This window comes from Vitis riparia, chromosome 10 (genome assembly GCF_004353265.1).
Source record: "Vitis riparia cultivar Riparia Gloire de Montpellier isolate 1030 chromosome 10, EGFV_Vit.rip_1.0, whole genome shotgun sequence".
Lineage (NCBI taxonomy): Eukaryota > Viridiplantae > Streptophyta > Magnoliopsida > Vitales > Vitaceae > Vitis > Vitis riparia.
The window spans coordinates 21,822,971-21,846,730 of NC_048440.1; the positions used below are offsets into that span (position 1 = coordinate 21,822,971).

Sequence of the window (23,760 nt, forward strand, 5' to 3'; positions counted from 1 at the left end):
TGTGGTGTAATGTCTTGGGGCTTTCCAATTAACTACCTACTTTTGGAGCATGGGCTTCAAATGCATTTATATAACATTGAGGGATTTATGAATGGGATGTATGCAGCAGTACAACTGCCTTTTTACTATTCTAAAAATTGTATATATGGGCAAAGGATACACATGCAGGCCTCAGCATTAACTATTCAAGCAACCAAATGCGACTCAATAACATCCATATATTTAAAGATTCGATATCGCAATTTAGTGTTACTATGATAAGTCATTGAAACCTATTTATATATATTGAAAACAATCAAAGACTATATCATTATTATTGAAGCTTTCCCTTCTAGAAATCAAACCCACTTGATGTTCTATAAGCAAAACCATCCTTGAACACATCATACATTGAGGTGGTGTACTTTGGAACACGGCATGTGACCCAAAAAAACAATGACAAAGAAGCACTTACAATTTCTTGTGTGTGTGTGTGTGTGTGTGTGTGTGTGTGTGAGCATTTAAGAACAACTCAAACATTGTCAAAAGATCCGGGGTCCTGATTCCAAGGGATAAAAGCAGAACCAAAGAGAATCTAACATAGGTTTAGTAACTCACAGTTTAAGATGAAGATGTCTTGCTACTGAAATCTCCAAATGCAGTGAGGTGCATCTGATGATGGGTGCAATTGGACTCGACTTCAGGGACAAGTTGCCTCCAAAATCTAATGAAAAATTATCACTGACTGTTTTTTGGACAAATATAATCAGGATTAAGTATCCTGCAATTTTCCAATTACTGATCACATCACATAGCTCAGCAGTTACTGATAGCCCTTCCAACAGGAAAAAATAAAATAAAATAAAATGGGAATAAATGAGACTATCTACAGCGTCACTTTCCTGATATTGAGTTTGATTTCTTTGAACTTTATGAACTAAGCATTTGACAGATGCCAGGATCCTAAGTTCAAATTGCCTGTTGATTCTGTTGTTCCCCAATATTTACAAATTTCTCTAATTTTTCTATAAATGTCCACATTTACACATTAATCAACAAAAATATTAAAATGTACTATTGTTATTCAGGTATTCAGCAATGCTAACCCAGAAAGATATTAAATTTCTTAAACTTCTTTCTGCAAGTTTCAAAATGACACCAAATCTTCTGCATCCACATCCATAGTTGATTTAATCCAAGCTTGCTCCGTATCAGGATGCAAATGAATCACCCTAATTGTGAACTACTCAGTGAAGCCTGACTCTGACATGATTCCAAATCCAATATGACCAACTACACAATTAATTCAGGTCAATAATGCAGAATTATTCTATTTAGATCTATACATATGAAAGAACTTAATTATTTTCACCAGCAGAATAACCAGAACTTATTACTTCTTCAGTTCTTCCTGCCACTTTTTCTTTAGCACCACCCATCATGCAATAATGTAATTGCATGTAGCACATCAACTACTATTTCAAGTGATAAGACTGCTGTTTTCCTTTGTCAAATTGGTAGGTAGAGGACAGACGAACCGAGTAAATGTCAGCCCCACAGATATCCTGCTGTCAAACTAACAACAGGCATAATAAATATAAACCTGCATGATTTGTATTTTTTTTTTCCATTGTCAGATTATCCTCAGATATTTAAATGGAGGACTGTAGATATGGACTAGGCAGAGGGCCGAGCTCGAAGAGAATCAGCGATATTGCTGATATGGACTAAACAGACCCATAATATAGGTGTTTCAATGAGTTGCTCCACAGGGTATCCAGCGACTATTTACATGGACTATGTCAAATTTAAGACAGCTATAAAAAGAATTTAAAGTACGTTATGAATGCTCACCTCACCCAATACCCCACAAGAACAACAGTCCTTCCTCTTTTTCTTTTTCCTCTTTTCTCCATTTCTTTCAAACACTGTTCATTTCCAGGGTAAACAGGAGCCATGTTCCCTTGAAAGTATAAGATCTGCAAATATAAAGCTCAAAATCATATGGAACTCGATGCCAAAACTTCAACAGATGGCTTCTAACCATTGCAGGGAAAAAAATCCCTGTTGCAGCAGGCTGACACTATGAGATCATAACACGGTCATCAAAATACTCAGGCAAGGCTAGCTGACGGCCTCACTATTCTAGATAAAAATTCACTTTCAGTAAAATACTCACTGTATAAGAAAACAAAGTAAAAGTATTAATTTCAGAGTCAAACATAGAGTGATGAAAACCCAAAAGAAAGAATTAACACATACAACGAATCTTGCCAGAACTAAGGCATCTTCATGACATAATAAATCATAATTAATTTCAGAAGCAACCTATAGAAGAAAACTTGGGAATCAACATTATAATTCCATTGGTAATCGAATCCATATCCACCACAATCATCATCTAAATATCAGATGAAAATTGATACAAAGAGAATATTTTTCTGTTATTTAAATTGAGATTGACTAGGAAGCCTGGTATCTATTTTTCCTTCATTCCCAGTCATACAATGTATTAACTTATAAATGACCTAGTTAAACTTACTAAATTAATTACCAAAGAACATTGGGAAACGGTTTAGCACAAAGAGCCAATGGAACAGAGCATTTTCCAGGTAAAAATTTAATATTGGATCAGAACCCTCTCTTGTACATGTATTACAAAAAGATTAAGGTCAGCTGAACAAGAGCAAGATGATAACCTAAAATGAAGTATGGTCTTGTAACATATGTATTTCCTAAAATGTGAATGCTTGTTGGCTTATTCATGTTAAGTATGAAATTTTCAATATGATGCATGCTCAAGTGACACTGTACAGATCTCATTCCTTGATGCTAACTAAATTTGAATCTGTTGACCATCAAAGTGGGAGAACTCAAGGTGGAACATTAAACAAAAACTTGGATGTGGTCCACGAGGATATAGCTGAATATGAAAAGTGCATGTGGGTTTCTAACATGACATTTCCAGCCACTAACATCCAATAGGACAACTGGCAATTTGCACACATATGGAACCCAACCAAGCAAGTGGGTGTTACATAATCAACCAACCTCTTTTCTGGTAACATTAACTAACATTAATTCAGATATGCTTTCTCTCTCTCTCTCTCTCTCTCTCTCTCTCTCACACACACACACACACACACACACTCAGACTTGAACACACAGATTCTTACAGAGGTGCAGTTGAAGTCATTTAAGAGTGTAAACAAACAACTCCACTCTAAAGCTTATATATAACCATGTCTGTGTTGTTTTGTTCCATTCAACACTCAGAAGGCTTCTATATTGAGCATAATACAAGAAGAAGCATTCTAAGATTGAATAACTAGGATGGCAAAGAAGATAGTGTTTTCTAGGTGGATGTTGTGTTTGTCAGTAATTCTTATGCTGGCAATTCCCACATCAGGGATAAATTGCGGTGATGCAGTGTCTGCATTAATCTCTTGTGAGTCTTACTTGCTTGGGATGGGAGATCCCAAGCCTACCTTGCCGTGTTGCAACAGTGCACAGGCTCTGAAGAAGATAGTTGTAAGCAAGCCCGACCGCCAGTCTCTGTGTGAGTGTTTCATGCAGATTGCACCAACTCTTGGAGTTAATTTTAAAAGAGCTAATCAACTTCTATCATCCTGCAAGCTCAATCTGAACATGACCATTACCTCAGGTATGGACTGCAAGAAGTTAGTTCTTTCTCTCTCATCCTTACACACATACATATGCACTCATAAGCACAAAACTCATTCTCTCTCTCTCTCTCCCTGTTACACAGACATATATACATACGTATGCATGCAAAAACACAAAATTCTCTCTCTCACACACACAACACATACATGCATGCAAAGTGCATGTATGCATTATGTGGGAACAACATGTGCACATATACACAAAAAGAAATTTCGTAGCTTTCTGGCTTTACAAAGGTGATAAAACTTAAATTTTTTTTGGTTGTTATTTTTTGTTGTCATTTGTTTTTGCAGGGTTTGATTGATTCCCAAGCTAAAGTTTCAGTAATGGGACTGCTATTGGGTGTTTGTTTTTGGTTTATGAAGCATCAGTTCATTTATGTATGACAAAAAAAATGCTTCCACAATCAGAAAATGGTTGGATTGCGAGATAATTAGACTTGTGTTTTATTTCATGTACTAGTTCATGGTCATGATGGAGCTAGGAGAACTTTACATAATAATGGTCAGATCAGTAAGATACTGGCAAATGTTGGATTGAAAATCATTATAATGTGCAAGTTGAAGTCTCTCTCTTTCTGTGTGTCCATGTGTTGGACTGCATCATTGGATTTTGTAAGTTGCTATGATACCCATTAGGTCACAAATTCCACGGGAAATTAGTATTCACCCTTCTCTCTCCCTCCTATTTTATATCTGTCGTGTGGGTGTGTGTGGATGGGAACAAGGATCAGTCTCCTGTTCCCATTAAATAAATGCTTCAGATGCTGGCTCTACAGACCAGTTCCCATCAAAGGGATGCAAGTGATCATCTCAGGTGGAGGCAGATGATTTCCCACCTAAACTGCATATCTGGCTCCCCTTTGACTGGATTTTGGATGAGTAAGAATGTGGGGTTAGAACTTCCTATTTCTTAAATTGACTTATAGAGAGCAATACAAATTCTTGGAATTCAACTGCACTATTTTTGGTGGGTTTGGTAAAGAGGTTTAAGTCATCGAGGCGCAAGTTTGCTATGAATATCTAATTCAAACTGATGGTTCTGTTGATCCATAATTCCTGACATGGGACATGCATAAGAGATCCCTGAGTTTTATCGTATTTTATTTATAACAGAGGCCAACCTTTCATAGTTTCCATTATATGCAAAGACTTATTGAATAGACTGAGCATAAAGACTGACCATGGGGCAAAAAAAAAATAATGCCTACATAAAAAATTGAAAATGGTGTAAATTACAGGTTTGTACGGATTAATAAAAAAACAAAAATAATGACAGTGGAAGTGATAAAGCCATGAAACTAGGGTTTTGGCCTTCTTTTTTGGAATGGAATGCCCTTATTTTTAATTTATTATTTATCACAAAAGATGGAATCAACACAAATAGTATTTAAGTTCTAAGAAATGTGATTTAATTGAAAGGTAAATATTTATTAATGCGAGTATCCACACAGCCATCATCTTCTCTACTCAAAAGCATCTTCTTATTCTCCTCCAAATCAAAAAATTAAACAGTATCTTGATTATATTTTCAGGTCCAGCCTACAAAATATAAAAGATGATCATCAGACCTTGGTTTCTATCCACACCAAATTGGTAATACCCAGTGGTACCCTAATTCAGTCATTCAAGAAATATGTCAAGACAACCAGTTTAATTTATAAATCCTTCCCATAAGAGAGCCCTCAATCAGTCATCAACATTAGATACAATACCTCTGAACAAAGTGTTCAATTATAGTTGTATGATATAATGATCATTTTATTAACTTCTATGACATATGGAAATAAAATTGCATATCAGATGTCACTTACCATTCAAACAAATTTAAACTTAAGATGTAGCCAAGAATTGCACAAACAACAAAGTAGGAATGCTTAACATGGTCACTTAAGAGATTCCAGTGTTTGGAACCTGTATTACGAAACCCAAACCATATAAATAACCACTGATTTATATATAGAAACTCTTACGCTTCCAATTATTCTTTCATCAATGTGTAAAATTAGAACTCTTACCTCAGTTGATGATAGGGAGAAAAACAGTGTTCATATTGTTTCACAAGCACATATAGGGGGATAATTCCACATAGCTTATCTGAAATGAATAAGAAATTTTTTTAGCAACACCTTGATGACTGTAAGGTACAATCAAAAGAGGCCACCTTATTATCAGAACCATATTCTTCACAAGTGCAATTTCAGTAAAATAAAGTTTTCAGCTCATAAAAGAGTAAAAATAAATATCTAGCAATCCCATTAGAAACAACTTATTTAAACAAAAGGAAACAATTACATTTTCTTTTTCTTTTGCTCGATAATTTAATCCCTTTGAATCAGAATGCTTCCATAACATTCCAGAGTCAGCATATTTAGAAATTGGCTTAGTCTTCCTATCAAAATGAAAATTGGTCTAATCAGCTAAAAAATAAACACAGCAGAATAGAAAAAGGTTGTGAATCCTGACCATCCCATCAACCAGATATATCTATTCAAGTAAGACTCACAATTCAAAAACTTCTCAACAGACATGTTAGTAACAGATCCCTAGCCTTAATTGAGTCCTTCAAGGCTCAGATTCTGCTCCAATAATTCATAAATTCTCATCTCAATCAGACCATGTTCTCCATCAACCACACAGAACTATAGTCCTGAATTTTCAATGCATTGCTAGAATTAACAACAGAATTATCCATTTTCCCCACTGATCCAACATTAAACTTTCTAGTCACTCTGTTTTCCAAACAATGTCAAGTTCAGATCAACTCAACTAAGCCAAATAATTGTAGAATGCTCATTTGGTTGGAGGCATTTCTTGTCTCTTTTCCACGTACTGAAAAATCTAAGATCAATATTGTGATTTTCATTATTTCCTTACATTTTCTCTGGAATCAAACAGAACATACAGGAAACATATTTCTCCAAGAAGAAAAAAAAAAAAAAAAAAAAAATCAATGAATAGATAAAGTATAAGCATTCTAAAATCTGCAAATGAATTAATGTGTGAATTACAATCAAGAGTGATTTTGGTTTGCCCTAAACTCAATCATGAATCCCATGGACAAGAAGAAAATCAATACAATACAAATATATAGAGAGATATATACCTATTCTCCACTTTTCTCGCTCAACGAAGAGAGACGGAAGAGCGAGATGGCGGAGTCACCGGTGGGCCATATAGTTCAATGCGTTCCGCGTTCTACGAGAAGGGAGAAACGACGCCGTTTCGTCATTGTTCCCAAAACGGCAGCGTTTCAGTGCTCTCTCGTGTTAAGGTCATGGCATGACGGTACTTTCTAGATATTGTGATCTGTAGCAGCGTAATATTGAAAATTAAATTCAAAAATAAAGTTTATAAAATATAAATTTCAAACAATTATCTAAACATAATTAATATTTTATATAATTTTTTAATCAAATATATCATATTTGACCGTTTAAATACTATCTTTTAATGATATGATAATTACTTTTGAGTATTTTAAGTACTATATTTAATGGATGAATACATAAAATTTAAATTATTTCTAAAGAATTCTTATTTTATAATTATTTTTATATAAATGTATGAAAATATATTTTTTTCTAATTAAAATAAATAATCTTTTTTTTCAAATTGTTAAGTCATATCCTTGACTAGCCTATGTTAATCTTTTCCAAAAATGTTAAAATATAAAAAGTTGTAAGCACCAAACTCCAAATCTAAATTATTAAATCTATGTGGTAAAATATACATTATTAGATGAAGGTATAAATAAATTAAACCAAAATAGCAAGTATAAATTGTTAGGAAATTCCTATTTAGAATATACTTCTTCTTGTAAAAAAAATTTATATAGAATATTTCTTAATCTTATATATCATCATAAATAGATTTTTGATCAAATAAAGAAAGTCAATGAAAATATTTTTATAAACATTTTAAGCTATGAGGGGAAAAAGTTATGAGAGATATGAAATAAAGATATAAAGAATAATACGAGACACTCGTTAAATATGAGAAAGAGTTACAAACACTTAATGAAGTAAAATGGTTCATGGTTAATGATAGAGATACAAAGGCATCAATAGTTATATTCAATTTTTATAATTTGTAATATTCTTTATCACATAATAAAATATTTTCTTTCATTCCCGAAGGTAAATATGATTAGTCGGACCACATTTAAAACCTTGTTTATCTTTTATATGACTTGTTTTATTTAATTTTTATCTTTTATAATATTCTTTGTCATATAATATAATGTTCTCTCTTATTCGTGAAAGTAAACATAATTGGTTAAACCACGATAAAATCTCATATATTTTTTTATGTTCTTCGTTTTAATATGTTCGTAGTTGTAACTTTTTAAAAATATTTTTGAAATTTTACCAAAAAAATTTATTTTTCTTCAAAAACTCTACTCAAGTAATTCTTTGCATATAAATCAATAAAATGTTTTTAAAGAGGTTATTATTATTATTATTATTATTTTGAGCCCTTTCGGCGGCAAGCCAACTTGTGATTTTACATGTCGAATGGGCCGAATGGCTCTCTTCCCTGCGCTTTAAGTGGAAAGCTTTTTATCATAAGCAGTTGGAAAAATTCATCAACACAGAATCTGAAATTTCACTTAAATTCTTGAAGATCAATGGTTACAGTCTTCTACTACAAATCCATAGTTCTACTGGGCATCAATGTATATATATATAGCAGCTAGAACAGGGACATTGAGTCCTCTCCTCCATATGTTCCGTGACCAGCTCCCTTTCATTAAATTTATTGATCTAAGAAGTTGTTGATAGTTAGATCTTTCTGGTTTTTCTTGTGAACATTTTCTTCCGGTTGGACTCGGGTTGGTAGACTAAAATGCAGAAAAGTCTGTATTTCACATGAAAGTGAAAGTCCCCTCAGGAAGGCTCTCATGAGAAAAGATCAGGGCAAAGTGCCATAATCACAGGCAGCTAGCTACTGCTTTCCTGCACCCCCTCCATCTGTTTCCCTTGTGAAGAGCCTTTAGCTTTCTCAGTTTCACGCCTTTTTCAATGTCCAAGCTGTATATGTTAGAGTGTGTGTTGTGAAGTAGGTCAGTAGTTTTCAAAGAAACATCAAACAGGATACTTTCAGAGCTTCATTCAACAATGACACGATGTCCTTTTCAATTTTTACAAGTGAATGATCACAAAAAGGAAGAAATAAAAATTTGAATCATTAAGGGTAAAAAAATCGTTGTATCTTCTCTGTAGTAAAGGAAAGCTCAAGAAATACCGATTGTCTTGCTGAGTAACCAGAGCACAAGAGACATCTCAACCCCAAAAATGGTGTGCAGCCATGTCCTGTCCAGCATGAACCCGAAAACTGTAATCCCTGCTCTGTTGTTCTCTAGATATGTCACTGCAGGACATTCAACCCCATTTGATGATTACTATATATCATAGTACCAAACTGCTTAACAAATTAGTAGTTTGATTCCACTCACCTAAAGCTTGCCTCTTGTGGAAGGAGATGGTGTGTGCATAAATCGGGATCATTTTAGTATTATCGAGAACATCATCTCCATCTCCTTCTTCATCATCTGATCCCCAATTAGTATTGACAGGAAAAACTTGGGCGGAAGCAGCACGAATAGTGGGAGTCTCACCATCCGTTGCATCAAATGTGTCGATGGTTGCACAGACGTGCCACTTTGCAGCAAGGCATGTCACTGACTGTGCTTTGTGTGTGATCTTTGTTGCGCTGCGCAGGCATATGCCTAGCCCAGTCACCAGGCTGATGGAGCACAACTGCAGCACAAAACCAGAATAATTAGTACTATAAGAAGCAGCTGATCAGCGGGGACTTGAGGAGTGGAGACCAGAAAATTACTGCTAGTTCTCCAGCCTTGTATATTGTCACTTTAGCACTGGACCTGGTGGTGATGAGCAGGGATGCTAGCTGACTTGCCGTGACCAGGATCAAACTGGATAAAATAAAAACCCGGAATCTGTGACTTATGATCCTGAGGTTCCTTCTGATTCTCAAATGCTCCTTCAAGACCGACCCCACATCAGATTCTTTCTGGAAAACCTGGGCAAAGTCTTCCAGCCTGAGTATCTGCATATGGCAGATCAGTCTGAAGAGAACGCAGACGAGGAGGAAAATTGCGGTCCTGTAAAGCCATGAACACAGCTCCAATGTGCAGGCAATGGCGTGACTCAGGTAGATGTTACCAAGATAAGGTATTTGAGTGGCTCCTGTGATGTACCACCATATTTTGTAGGCAATCTCCACAGCAAAACAGGGGAGGACAAAAAGAGACAGCAGCTTCATTGATCTCTGCAAGGAAAAAATATTATGCTGTCAAAAAAGGATACATTATTCCCTATAATCTAGCGTTTGATTGATTGAGAAATACGCCATTAAACATCTCCTTAAAGCAATGGCACCTATGCTAAGCTTCAAAATTAATTATTCTCTTTATGTTGTCCTAGTGTGGGACATGGGTTATTGGCTTAAAATAGAAGTCGATTGTTGTGGTTGAGAAAAATGGATCCACTTTTGGTTCTTCTACTATTTTTCCCATAGTATTGAGATTCCAGTTTCATCCCCTTGTGTCAATGTCAATCAAAGATCCTATGGTTTCCCTAGAATCAGATATCACTAGGGAACTGAAAGAAACTAGACTGCTCTGTTTCTTGCTCTGTACATAGAGCAACAGAGGGACTGATCAACTGTCAATGGTGATTTCCAAAACCATTGATTAAAGGGTTTTTTCAGAAATTATCTCTGAAACCCATATGAATGTTCAGAATTTGAATTCCTTGATCCTAAAAATAAAGATGATGTTAGCAGAAACTAAATCCCCAAAACCTACTTTCTGATTCATCAGTTAGTTCATGAAAATCCATTCAAGTTCAATGACAAAGCAACCATGCATAGGGGTCCTGGTAGTTCTAATGAAATGGGACTATCAAAGAAAAAAAGGGGAAGAAAAACTAAATCCCAAAAACCCACTTTCTGATTCATCAGTCAGTTAATGGAAACCCACTCAAATTCAACAACAGAGCTACCACATATGAGGGTCCTGCCAGTTTTGAAGAACTGGGACCCAAAACCACTCACATTTACTCAGAATTCAAACTCGTATCAAAGAAAAAGGTGAAGAGAAACATACATGGAGCTGCTGTGTATACCCCAGTCGAACCTTTTCACTCACATCGCAAAGCTTATCGAGGAAAAGCGACCTCCGGAGCCCATACTTCTTTACAAGAGCAGACAGGCTGATGAATGAGAGAGCGGCAAGAGAAGAAAGAGACAACTGCACTATCGCATCATAAGGCCTTGTGTGCTTGTCGTCACAGCTGGAGCAAGAAAAAAGGAAGTGGGAGAGGATTGGAACGCCAATGGCCAGAACAAAGAAGATGGACCATGAGAGGCCGGTCCTCCACAGATTGGACTGATCCACACACACCCACTTAAGGCATGATCTGAAGCTCTGCAATTCACCTCCTTCAAGACCCAAGTACCCTGAAAATGCCTTGTTGCTTCTCAGGAAAAACTCTCTCTCTTCTTCCATTCCTCCCGATCATAACAGCTCTGCAAATGATCAGGTGAATTTGAGAAATAGTTGTTTCAAGTTTCAGCACTCAGACGACAAAAAACAGTCTCTGTTTTAAGTACAGAAAATACAAGTACTTGGGATAGCTCCTGGAGCCCTGCGTGTAGCTGTCGTGGCCAGTGGCTAATTGGTTCTTTCTGATGTGAGTATGATGAATCTAGTCTTTTCGAAAGTCTACTCTTAAAAGCATCGGTGAGTTCTCAAGGGACATGTGTGAAGCATGAAAGCCTTTAATGCATTGGTGAATCACTCATTCCTTTAAAATTTACATTATTAATTTATGATTCAACAATGTGTATAATATTTTCATGAATATAAATTAAGAAAATTAGATTATATTTGAAAAGTGTTTTTGAAAACTATTTTTTATGGTTTGTCTGATAAAAAGCTTGAAATATTCTAAACCTCTTATTTTACATGTTTTCAAATATTTTTTAAAATAATTTTTATATATAATACTTTAATAATGACTTCCAAAAGTGGTTATGTGATGCAATGGATTAGTGGTAACTTTTTTATGCCTACCAAAAATGCAGTAGATACCTATAAATTAATGTACAAACCAATAAAAGCTTAGTAGTTAGTAGTTAGTACAAGCCATTTGACAACCTCACTCTTGCTATGGCACCAAGCTTTCCCCTGTTCCTTTAAGGTCAAACGGGGGTGTAGGTGGCGCCTCAACGAATCCAACAGTGACGGAGAAGCCACGGTTCGGACGTGAGCGACAGTGATAGGCAAGAGCCAAGAGCCAAGAGGGCCTCCGAGCGGCGGCATGTGGCCTGTGCTTTGGGGCCTTTCTACGCGTAAAAGATGGTGATGCTGACAAGTTTCATCTGTCTCATTAAAAAAAATTATAAAAATAGAGAACATGAAGCCCTTGGGATTACAGCTAAACTTCAGGAACCTACTCCATTGAGCTGATGCCAAGTTGGCATTATGGCATACGTGTTAGGATGAGTCATCAGCTCCAGTATGTTTTTATATTTTTAAGTTGGAGGTCCCTTCTTTGATTATTCTTTTTTTATTATCACTCCTCACTCAATATATTTTTTTATTTTGATTCCTCATATTCCATTATTGGCTACGTGTCCTCTTTTTTACCGAGAAACATGGACAGTTGGTATTCTTATAATCTTGTAGTGTTGATGTTTGTTTTATTTGAGACGTTACCTTAATTTTCTCGCCGTTGGTTTAAAAATTACTTTATCATAGGCGTCCAAATATTTGGAAATAATTTCTAATGCTTGTATAATTGATGTCATTTAAAAAAACATTAAGTCCTGCTTTGATGACTTTTGAGAAGTCAATTTTTATTTTTTTATTTTTTTTAAGTTCAATAAAAAGTTTTTATATTTGTTTGGTTAATTTTGTTAAAAAATCTTGTGATTAAGTAAGTACGTGATAAAACTTAATATTTGTTATTTAATTACTTAAATTGATTTAAATTTAAATTATTTTTATGTTGTTAACTTAAAATTTATTATTATTTTATTTTTTGCTTTAAATATTAAGGTTATTTAATAAATTAATTTAAAATTTATTTTAAGTTATCAAATTAACATATTTATTCTAATTAATATTTATTATCATTAATTTTAATTACATTTATTTTTATTAATCCTAATAATAATTTGTTTATTAACCCACACTTAAATGTTTTTAATACATAACCTTAAGATATTTATTATAAAACAAATCATGGATAAGGAGTTATGATTGTTAGATACATTCTTATTGTGGGAAATAAAATAAAAAATAATAATAATTTAAATTAAAAATGAGTTAATTATTTTACTTAATATTTAAATTTATTTTTAACTTTGAGTCGTGATATTAAGTTACTTTACAAAAAAAATGCTTAATTTACTTAATAACTTAAATTAAGTTATTTAATAATCAAATTAATTTACCAAATGGCCCCTAAAAAGGAACTTAAAATAAAGTCACTAAAATTGTTGCTTCTTATAAAATTTGTTTAATTATACAAAAATTATTAGACATTAATTAGAAAAAAATAATTTAATATATTTTCAATTAACTTAAAATATAAGAATTTACTTTAATAATAAACATTTTATAATGATTCATTATACAATTAGCTAAAATTTTGGTAATTAAACAATAATTAGGGTCTCTAATTATATTTGGTTGCTAAGAAAATATTAGACATTTTATAAATTAAGTTTATTAGTTATTTAGGGTGTATTTTCATATTTATGTTTTATGATTAAAATTGTTGTAAAATAATAAAGTAGAAGGAAAAAAAAATTAAAATATAGGAAGAAAACAAAATGAATTTTCATTATAGGTCTCTTAGAAAGTCACAAAAAGATATATATCATTACGAAATACAAATTATCATCTACAAGTTCTTATAGTCCCATAAATTCTCATATTTTATAACAAAAATCAATTTATTAATTTTTAAAATTTTAATTTGGAAAATAACATAAAATATAAGTTTTTTTTTCTTTGAAAAGTAATTGAAAATTTTTATTACAAGTGTGAACTATGTTTGGAAATTTTAATTAGAGAATTTTCTTATAAATTGATGATAATTATTTTATTCCATTATTAAAGAAAAAATGAATAGATCTAAAAATATCTTAAAATTTAAAAGTAATTTTCTTTCATACTTGAGTTTAAAAAAAAAAGAAAAGAAAAAGAAAGACCAAATTTAATATTCTACTTTACTTCCTTATTAAAAACACTTTATTTAAACCTAGGACATTGGTAGAGACAAATTCAAACGGGCCTCAAATTGGATCAAACAAAAGTTTCAAAGTTGGGCCATGGTCGGGTTGGGCTCTATGGTCCTTCGTGGGCCTTGGGGTCCAAACAGTCCACACGCAACGTAACCCTCCTCACGGACAAGTAGAATCGGCTGCGACGACGGGGAATGTGTGCCGACCGGCGCCGCCCTCCCGCCAATTGCAAACGAATCCTCCGCTAAATATCCTTTGTCTAATAAGGACAAAACTTCCGAATATTTCAAAACACAACCCATTTTTCATTTTTCTGCACTACCGCTTGCCAAATCCATTTTTGCTGCTTAGTTTCCTCTCTCAACTTCTCTAAATTCAAGTTCGTTCTTCAATTCTCTGCAACGACGTCGTATCGAGAGGGACGATGGCGGCTTCTCTATCATCGGCAGTCTTTGTGGTATCCGTTCCGTCGTTGAAGGCAAAGAAGGGTAGACACTTAGGTTCCTTCAGCTCACCAAACTCTTTTCATTGCAGTCCTCTCTCTTCTTCTCGGTTCCTTTCCAGGTATTTTTCCCTTTTTGGCCTTAATATAGTTTGTTTGGTTGCTGAGAAAAAGGTACGAAATGGAAAATTCTTAGAATTTGAGTTTGCTTTCTCATTGTTTGTGAGCTGAGAAAGCTGAAAACCTCGACGATTAGGTCAGGACAAGTCAACTGTTTGGCTTAGCTGAGTTCAATTCTCCTTATTTGATGACCGAACAGCATACAGCATGAGGGCTTATTCATTTATTTTCTGTCTCTTTGTTTGGCGAGGAAACTGAGGATTTAGAGTTTAGGTATTGGGTGTTAAAATTATAGCGTATTTGATGGAAATCCTGAAGAATATGTTGATTTTGGTTGTTCTTATCGACTTGTTCGAAGTTGTGTTAGAAACTCTCTATTTCGTGAGATAATTAGATTGAATTTGAATCAAATTGTGCTTATTATAGATTCTTCATGTGTATTGGATAGGCAGACTGTCAATCTGGTAATACTTGTTGTCAAATTTCTGCATGCTGGAAATTTTGAAATGGGGGTTTTGATTAGTTGTTAATTTGAAGTTTGGTTTGAGCAGAAAATTTCATTCAGTTCAAGCCACAATTTTGCAAGAAAACGAGGAGAAAGTAACTGTGGAGGAATCATTTCAGTCAAACAGTTTCCCTGAAGATGACAGTAAAGGATGCAGTGGGGCGCCACAAGACAGTTCATCATCCAGTGTCTTGAATAGATGGGTTATCAAGTTTGAGCAATCTTTCAATGTCTTTCTAACGGTAAATTTTCTCATTCTTTTTTATCCGACTCGATTGACTTCCACTATGCTGTATGTAAAGTAAAATTTATATGTTGAATTGAAAACTTTATCTCATAATCTATGCCTAGTATTCTGTAATTGTGTATGACTAAGTATTTTTTTTTTTCCTCTTAGCCTCCTTTTATTTTGGGCTCACTACTTTATCCAATAATCTAGGCCTAGATTTTTGAATGAGTGAAAGTGTTGCCTACAATTTGGGCAGATGATTTGATGTGTAATTCTGGATTACTATTGTCTGCTGGAACCCATGATAACTTGAAGCTTGGTTATATTCCTTGCTTGATGTTTGGATGATAGACCCAATTCTCAGTTGGGTGGAAGGCTATATTCAGAGTGTTTTAGTTTTAAAGCCCTTTTCTAAATTCTACATCATGCTATCTATAAATGATAACCTGATCATGTTTATAAGGTTCTTATAATAGATTGTATGTCTTCACGTTGCCTCTTCTTTTTGTAATTTATAATTTGGGAAATTGAACTACAAAACGATGACACTTTACTATTGCAAACTATGGCCCTATGTTTTGAGAATCTTTTACGTAGTCTGTTTTCTAGCTGCCATGTACTCAATCAATGACATACCCTTAGCTTGAGAAAGTGGGGATTTGAAGTGCCTGTTGATTCATTTTCATATTCCTACTGGAGTTCACGTTTTGGAATCTTGGAGCTGCTAGACAGGCATCTGCCTCTTGCAGAAGTTGATACTCTGCAATTATGGTTTAACTCTATCAACCATTCCAGGAGTCCGTGATCAAGATACTTGACACGTTGTATCATGACCGAGACTATGCAAGGTTTTTTGTACTGGAAACAATTGCAAGAGTTCCTTATTTTGGTGAGTGCTTAAGTTTCTTTATTTCCTCAACTGGTTTAGCCCTCTGGGAGGGTCTCATGATTTCTTTGGAAAAATTTTATAGTGTTTGGCCATTAAAATGTTAGTAAAAGGTCTTGATACCTAAAAATTCTGGCATATACTTAAAATCCTGCTAAACTTTTAATCAGATCAAACTTGATTTTGCATACCCTCCCACACATCAAACTTTATCTGTAGCCATCTAAAATAGGGTAACATTGATTAATCCAAAATAACCAGTAGTAGGAAATGGAGATGTTCCTTTATTCTTTCCATATATAATCATAGTTTTAGTGAATGCATGGAAAGGTATGCTCAAATTTTCAATCTCTTCACATATACATAGTTCCTTTAGACGAATTTATTAGGTTTTGCTAAAACTTTTGTATTTGATATTACTCTATGACATTATACAATATTTTTTTTTATAAGTAAAAGTATTGTATTAAAAAAGAGGCGCTAAAATAGTGGCCCAAAATGTACAAGAGAAGGAAACTCATCCCCTTACAGCGGGAACAAAAAGGAAAACTGTCCAAACAAGATGTACAAAAAACAACCCCTCCCTCAATGGGATCCCACCCAATTTATAAAAACTATTAATGTCGAAGGATCATCTTTTATAGACAGTTTGGTCTCCGACCAAAGTAAATACACAAAAGAAGCTTTCAGCCTTTGCAAGGACAACACCCCATCTTAAAAACAATTCTATTGCTAGCCTTCCAAACATACCAAAACAAGTATAAAGGGCCCGCTTTCCACACCACCCTGCTTTTGGCCCACCCAAGTGCCATTCCATCCCAAGAGGTTCTCCCTTACTGAAGAAGGGAACACCCAAAATACACTGAATAAGGTAAAAAACAATTTCCACACCTCCCTCGTCTTTTTGCAATGGAGGAGAAGATGGTCAATAGTCTCCTCATGAGCTTGGCACAAGAAGCATCTATTTGCTAAGACCCATCCATCCCCTCTTTTGAATTTGGTCCAAAGTTTGAGTTTTTTCCCAAAAAGCTTCCCAAGCAAGGAAACTAATTTTTGGCTACACCCAAGAGTTCCAAATTATCTTCAATGGGAAACAAACCGATGAGTCTGGCTCTAAGACTTTGTAAAGGGACTTTACTGAGAAGTTGCCATCTTTGGACTTCAACCACCTCACCTCGTCCTCCTCATCTAACAACACTCTTTCCCCACACAAGCGCCCCAACAGGTTCTCCACCTCAACCAGCTCCCAAACAATGAAGGGCCTAGTGAAACAAGGGTTCCAACTCCCTCCCTCCCCCTTTTAACCCACTTGCTAAAACAGTCCGCATATCACTCACCTTAGCCTCCTTGGTTGTAGAGAAAACAAATAAAAAGGGGTAAGATTCACAAAACGAAGAAGTTCCACACCACTTATCATTCCAAAAGCTCACCCTCTGGCCATTACCCACCACAAAAGAAAGTCTAGTGTTAACAAGGTGGCCAAGCTTTCTAATTGCTTTCCACAACCCTACTCCATACTCCTCCCAAACCTCCCAGGAACACCGCCCACCTCGATCCTCCCCATATTTCCCCATATTTCCCCTTATAACTTGGTTCCAAAAAGCCTCTCTTTTAGTTGCAAAACGCCATGTTCTTTTGCCAAGGAGAGCCTTGTTGAGCAAAGTGAGGCTCTTAATCCTCAAACCCCCTTTTATTTAATTTGTGCAAACTGTTGACCACTTGACTAAATGAGGTTTTTGCTCGAGAGCCCTACCTCCCCACAAAAAGTCCCTCTGGATCTGCTCCAATCTCATTCTGACAACTCTTGGCAGATGGAGGATGGACATGAAAAAAATAGGCAGGTTGGACAAAGTACTATGAATCAAAGTGATTCTCCCACCCTTAGAGATATATTGTTGCTTTTACATAGCCATTCTTTTACGGAATCTTCCCTTAATACCATCCCAAGCTGTCACGGAATTAAAAGGAGCCCCCTAACGACATCCCCAAATAAGTGGATGGAAGACTTCCCACCTTGCAATCTAGCTCACAAGTCAAATCATCCACGTTCTCCACCCTTCCCATCGGGATCAACTCACTTTTATCCAAATTAACCTTCAACCTAGAGATTGACTCAAACCACATCAACAACCAGCACAAAAACGTCATTTTCTCCTCTCGTGCTTCACAAAAAATCAAAGTATCATCAACAAACAGCAGGTGGGAGACCTTGACCCCTTCATCTCCTCTACCTCGCACTTGACAAGCCGATAAAAAGCCACCACAGACTGCTCTCTTTAAAAGACAACCAAGGGCTTCCATTGCTATCACAAAAAGGTAAGATGAAAGCGGGTCTCCCTGCCTTAGGCCCATAGAGCTTTGAAAGAAGCCTGAATGTGTTATGGTAACAAAAACAAAAACCTGGCTGTGGATAAACATCATTTAATCCACCTTAACCACTTATCCCCAAACCCCATTTTCTCCATATCTGTAAGCAAAAAAGACCACTCCACATGATCATAGGCTTTCTCAATATCCAACTTACAAAGAATTGCCCTTCCATTGCTTTTCAAAATTGAGTCTATTACTTCATTCGCAATGAGCATTGCATCCAATATTTGCCTACCCTCCACAAACGCATTTTGGGTCTCAGAAATCACCTTAGCTAACACCCCCTTCAACCTATTAGCCAACACCTTGGCCAGCCAATGTTGTGATTAGCCAAGTGCAATTTTTTTTTTTAAAATAGTGTATTTTATATTATTTTAATTGGACTTGTGACATTGTTCTGTTTCATTGCAGCTTTTATGTCTGTTCTGCACATGTATGAGAGTTTTGGCTGGTGGAGAAGGGCGGATTATCTGAAGGTGCATTTTGCAGAGAGCTGGAATGAAATGCATCATCTGCTTATCATGGAAGTACTGTTCTTACTTCAAATTTTTGACCTTAATCATATTTTCAAGCTTCCTCATTTTTTTTTCTTTGTTTCATTATGGTGTGTCATCTTGGAGAAGTTTCATCAATGAATTATGATGGATGTTTCTTTGTTTTTGCCATAATTTATGCTAGTCTTGTCATGTCAGTGTCTATATTTCATCCAAATTCTGTTTCATGGTTAGAATTTAGTCATATCCACAAGTAGGAAGTTCTAGACCATTTCTAGCTTCATCGTTGTATTATTTTCCTACCATTTGTTATGATGCAGTCTTCAAATTACACCATAGGTTTGTTTATTTGCAAATTTTTTCTTGAATATTCTGTTCTCTTGCTGTTTATATAATAAAAGGATTTTATTGCAGGAATTGGGGGGAAATGCTTGGTGGTTCGATCGCTTTCTTGCTCAACATATTGCAATCTTCTATTATTTCATGACGGTCTTCATGTATGTATTGAGCCCTAGAATGGCATGTAAGTATGCAGTTCTGGTTCTTATTTTATGGTTATCTATTAATTTATTTGATAGGCAAAGGAACAATTAATTAAAAAAATGCTAATAAACAAGAGGGCAGAACTTGAGTACACAGGAAGTATAGAAAGGTTGCCAAATGTAGAGAAAAGGAACAGGAAACACATTACCGCAGTTCCACCTTATCCATAAAATCAAGCACAGATGAGCATTCTGTTCCTCCACAAATATCTGAACCAAACAAAGTTACTTTGACAAAAAACAAAATTATTCTTTAACAATTGAAATTGACTTCCCCACTCCTTCAAAAGTTACTTTGATTTTTCTTCTGCTAAGTAGTCTAGAACAAACATAATGAGGCTAACCTGCAAGCTTTTCTGTGCCTTTTCCCTAAAAAAAAACCGCCTCATCCTAAGAAAGCATCTGTCACCATAAAAGGGAACTCCCATAAAGAGTGAGAATAATAGGTACCAAAACTATGATCTACACCATAATGAAGAAGTACATGTGTAGCTGAGTCATTCTTAGACAAGCAACTCTAGGTAGCTATGGTTCTATCTCTCCTCCTTAGCTGGTCTAATGTCATGATTTTGCCCAAAAAGCCTCCCAAGCCAGAGCGAAACCCACCTTTGGAGGAGCCCAAGAATCCCAAACTTCTTTGACTGGAAAAAGATCTCCAAAAGCTAACTCCAAAGAACTATAATAGTATTTTTCAGAGAACTTCTGCCCTTGTTCAATTTCCAAACCGACTTGTCCTCATAATCTCTTTTGACCCTTGTATCTTGGATTTGCATAAGGATAATTTCAACTATTTCTACCCCAAATCTTGAAAAACAAGGGCTCCAATGTGCAACACCTCCCACCTTCTCCCAAATTTCTACTACCCATTTGTATTTTATGGTTAATGTTGTGGTTTTTCCCTCTTCCCAAAATCATGTCTCTCATTGCCTCTTTATTCTATTGTTCTAAATGGTTATAGAAACTAAGGGCCCGTTTGTATACCGTTTTCGAAAACAATTTTGAAAAATAGTTTTTGAAAATTGTTCTCAAAATTTTGTGAAACAAAAGTCTGTTTGGAAACTTAAAATGATTTTAACACGTTTTTAATATTTTTAAATATGTTTTAAAAATGATTTTTACGTCTAGTATTTTATTTTTAATCATTCTATATGTTTGTATAATTATTTCTTAAAACAGTCTTCAAAAAACAAAATAAAACAACTAAAATATGTTATTTGAAAACATCCTATTTTCTGTTCTTAAGAACAAAAAACAAAAAACAGTTTTTGATTGTCAAATGTGTTTTCTATGTTTTTTGTTCTAAAAAAAACATTTTGTGCATGATTAAAAAACTATTCTAAAAAACAATTCCCAAACATGTCCTAAGTTTATTTGCAAGCCCACAACAAAATTTTTCTAAGAAACCTTTTTAAGGTTGACCTCTAGCTAAGTGATCATTTTGTGCTCTTTTATTATCCTCTTCTTTAAAACCATTTACTGCATCTACAATGTATTTATATTTGAATGAACATATCCCTTAAATTACCTAACTGTTGTCTTTCTAAATTCAAAGCTCCCTTCACCAAAAATGTGCATGGAACCTTGTGAAAGAATGGAAATGAAATAGCGACTGGAGGCTTAGCCTATGCGTTGGTAGCTACCATACCATAACCTCATGGACAAAAGCATTTTGGACATTTCCTTCATTGTTCGAATATACTGGAGTGTAATTTTTTTATGCTGAACGATATGAATGAATTGTCATGTACATGGATTGTATAGCATTAATTATTGGATGCTGATTAATAGACTCTTTTATCACTCATGCAGATCACCTTTCTGAATGTGTGGAGAGCCATGCATATGAAACTTATGACAAGTTTATCAAGAGCCAAGGAGGTAAGACTTAAAGAGCTTAAGTTTTGGCAACATGAAAAATGAGACTAACATAAAAAATACTAGATGCCAGAGTGCATGCAACATACAGAGGGGTTAGCCTTCTGACCATTATGTCATACCCAACATCTTAGAACATGCCAAAGGATCCAACTGCATGATCCTAACGTCCGATCAGTTGCCTAACAAATCCCCTCTTGATCTCCTGTTTCAACTTTGACAATCCTAACATGGCCTGTCCATGAGAATAACATGTGACCCTTCTGTTTCATTTGTAGACGAGTTGAAAAACTTACCTGCTCCTGAGATTGCTGTGAGGTACTATACTGAAGGTGACTTGTATCTGTTTGGTAAGTCCATTTGTTACCACCTTTGGTTCTCTCTCTTCTTAATTGAACTCTCGGTTTAGCATTTCCTTTTATTTCTTTCCAGATGAATTTCAAACTGCCAGAGCTCCAAAGTCTCGGAGGCCTAAAATAGGTAACAATCAAGTCCTGAGTATGGCTCTTTGTGGTTCATAGTTTACTTTTCCCTCCGTAATATTTTTTTTTGATAAGTAAAAGCAATTGTATTAAGAAAGCCTGATGTACACCTTAAAGTATACACGATGTATACAAGGCAACAAGGCCAAAAAGAAAATGAATAGCAAAAAAATCGTCCCCTTACTTACAACCCAACCAATGAATGAAATAAAAAATGGACCATGATGTACAATCTACATGCACCCTAACCCAATCCGAAAACATGTACAACAAAGACCGTAAAATAGCTTGATCCGCTAATTTAGTATCTTCAAAGATTCTTTTATTTCTCTCCTTCCATAAAGTCCAAAATAAACATAAAGGGGCTGCATTCTACACCTTTTTTCTTTTCTTTCCAACAAAGGAACCGTTCCACCCAAGAATGGTTTCCTTGATAGAATTGGGCATAACCCAATGAACACCAAAAAGAGTAAAAATAAGGTGCCTAATCATAGCTGCCGTGGGACAATGAATAAGCACATGATTTGCTGATTCTTCATCAGCTTTACACAAATAGCACCTACTTGGTAAAATCCAACCCCTCCTTTTCCCTACGTAATATTTTAATTCCCCTTCATGGAGTTGAAGCTGAAAGTTGCTGGAACTTCATATAATTGCTTTTCACTAACTATATTGGAAGATTATTTCATTTACACGATTTATGATATAGTTGAGTTGGGAAATCCAGAACCTAAATAGTCATCATGGATATCGATGAACATGAAGATAGGATTGCAAAACAAAATTTTTCTTAGGTTAGAAAAATAGATTAATCTGTCTAAAATAAATTGTTCAAATACTAGATGCTTTTTTAATCATTCCATTATATGCAAATCTTGGAAAATATTGTGATTTTGATTTAATGGGGCCATTTTAATTCTACCAGTTGTTATTTTTAGCAAACTACCACTATAACCAAATATCAAATTTTACTTAGAATAGAGAAGCCGAGAAAGTGTTTGTACACTTGCCATATTTTGATGTCTAGTTTTGCTTGAGCTTAAATAGCAATGGAGCATAGATTTCAGCAGCTGATATTTTTCATGAAATGATTGAACAACCTTTACTTCGAGGTACATACCTGCAAGTCTGCACCTATTGGAGGCTTAGGGCTTTTCTCTTTCCCATGTTGGTGGGGGGAAAAAACACAAACTCCCTTAATTTGTTAAGTTATTGTTATCACCTAGTCTTCAGAACATAACAATGGTTTCCACTACAAATTCTACTTGCTCCTCTTCACTATTTTTTCCTTTCTTTCAGAGAACTTGTACGACGTGTTTCTGAATATCAGAGATGATGAAGCAGAACACTGCAAGACAATGAAGGCCTGCCAGACTCATGGGAATCTCCGGTCTCCTCATTCATATCCTGAGGATGCCTTTGATGACGAGTCTGGCAGCATCCTGCCTCAAGCAGAGTGTGAGGGTATTGTAGATTGTATAAAAAAATCAGTTTCTTCTCATTAAACAAGACACAGACAATATAGCAAGAGAAGACTGATACAACTGATTCACCAACATGGCAAAAGTTGTCTACACTTACACAAGAATATATATCAGAATATAGGTTTTTTTTTTTTTTTTTGGGTTGTTCAATAAATGTGTTTCTGATCTTTTAATGTCATGTTCAACTATGATAGGCTGTTTATTGATGAGCTCCAACTACCTCTTAGTGAAGAGGTTGGAAGTTTCTTATTTGACATTATTGTTCAGAATCATTCATAAAGCATGATATTGCTTTTACTGGATCCTGCTTGTGGTTTTTAGTCTACCAATGGGGAAAAGATAGGAAAATTTCTTGAGTTTTCTGGTGTAAATTGATCTTGAGATC

General features: G+C 35.0%; 3 protein-coding genes across 3 annotated transcripts; 2 read left to right on the top strand and 1 right to left on the bottom strand.

The window, feature by feature from the left end:
* Positions 1-3,312: 3,312 nt before the first annotated feature.
* Positions 3,313-3,970, top strand: LOC117923234 (non-specific lipid-transfer protein P3-like). Its single transcript, XM_034841456.1, has 2 exons — positions 3,313-3,643; positions 3,960-3,970. Exons 1-2 carry the CDS (start codon positions 3,313-3,315, stop codon positions 3,968-3,970), a joined length of 342 nt encoding a protein of 113 aa, XP_034697347.1.
* A 4,291-nt stretch (positions 3,971-8,261) lies between these two features.
* On the bottom strand, positions 8,262-11,356 carry LOC117923430. The gene is made up of 5 exons (XM_034841710.1): positions 10,798-11,356; positions 9,510-9,959; positions 9,124-9,427; positions 8,913-9,038; positions 8,262-8,698 (listed from the first exon to the last, which is right to left on the bottom strand). Exons 1-5 carry the CDS (start codon positions 11,197-11,199, stop codon positions 8,676-8,678), a joined length of 1,305 nt encoding a protein of 434 aa, XP_034697601.1. The 5' UTR covers positions 11,200-11,356; the 3' UTR covers positions 8,262-8,675.
* A 2,866-nt stretch (positions 11,357-14,222) lies between these two features.
* Positions 14,223-23,731, top strand: LOC117922931 (ubiquinol oxidase 4, chloroplastic/chromoplastic-like). Its single transcript, XM_034841160.1, has 9 exons — positions 14,223-14,510; positions 15,060-15,255; positions 16,038-16,131; positions 18,910-19,025; positions 19,407-19,515; positions 21,344-21,412; positions 21,688-21,759; positions 21,842-21,889; positions 23,191-23,731. Exons 1-9 carry the CDS (start codon positions 14,371-14,373, stop codon positions 23,394-23,396), a joined length of 1,050 nt encoding a protein of 349 aa, XP_034697051.1. The 5' UTR covers positions 14,223-14,370; the 3' UTR covers positions 23,397-23,731.
* Positions 23,732-23,760: the final 29 nt, after the last annotated feature.

Bases quoted from the DNA above. Each gene is read 5' to 3' on its own strand.
- LOC117923234 (XM_034841456.1), top strand. From the start codon at position 3,313: ATGGCAAAGAAGATAGTGTTTTCTAGGTGGATGTTGTGTTTGTCAGTA.
- LOC117923430 (XM_034841710.1), bottom strand. From the start codon at position 11,199: ATGGAAGAAGAGAGAGAGTTTTTCCTGAGAAGCAACAAGGCATTTTCA. The intron at 9,960-10,797 runs GTATGTTTCTCT...TTTTCCTTGCAG, and splicing joins GGTATACACAGCAGCTCCAT to AGATCAATGAAGCTGCTGTC. The intron at 8,699-8,912 runs GTATTTCTTGAG...TAACATATACAG, and splicing joins GTTACTCAGCAAGACAATCG to CTTGGACATTGAAAAAGGCG.
- LOC117922931 (XM_034841160.1), top strand. From the start codon at position 14,371: ATGGCGGCTTCTCTATCATCGGCAGTCTTTGTGGTATCCGTTCCGTCG. The intron at 15,256-16,037 runs GTAAATTTTCTC...CAACCATTCCAG, and splicing joins CTTTCAATGTCTTTCTAACG to GAGTCCGTGATCAAGATACT. The intron at 16,132-18,909 runs GTGAGTGCTTAA...GTTTCATTGCAG, and splicing joins TGCAAGAGTTCCTTATTTTG to CTTTTATGTCTGTTCTGCAC.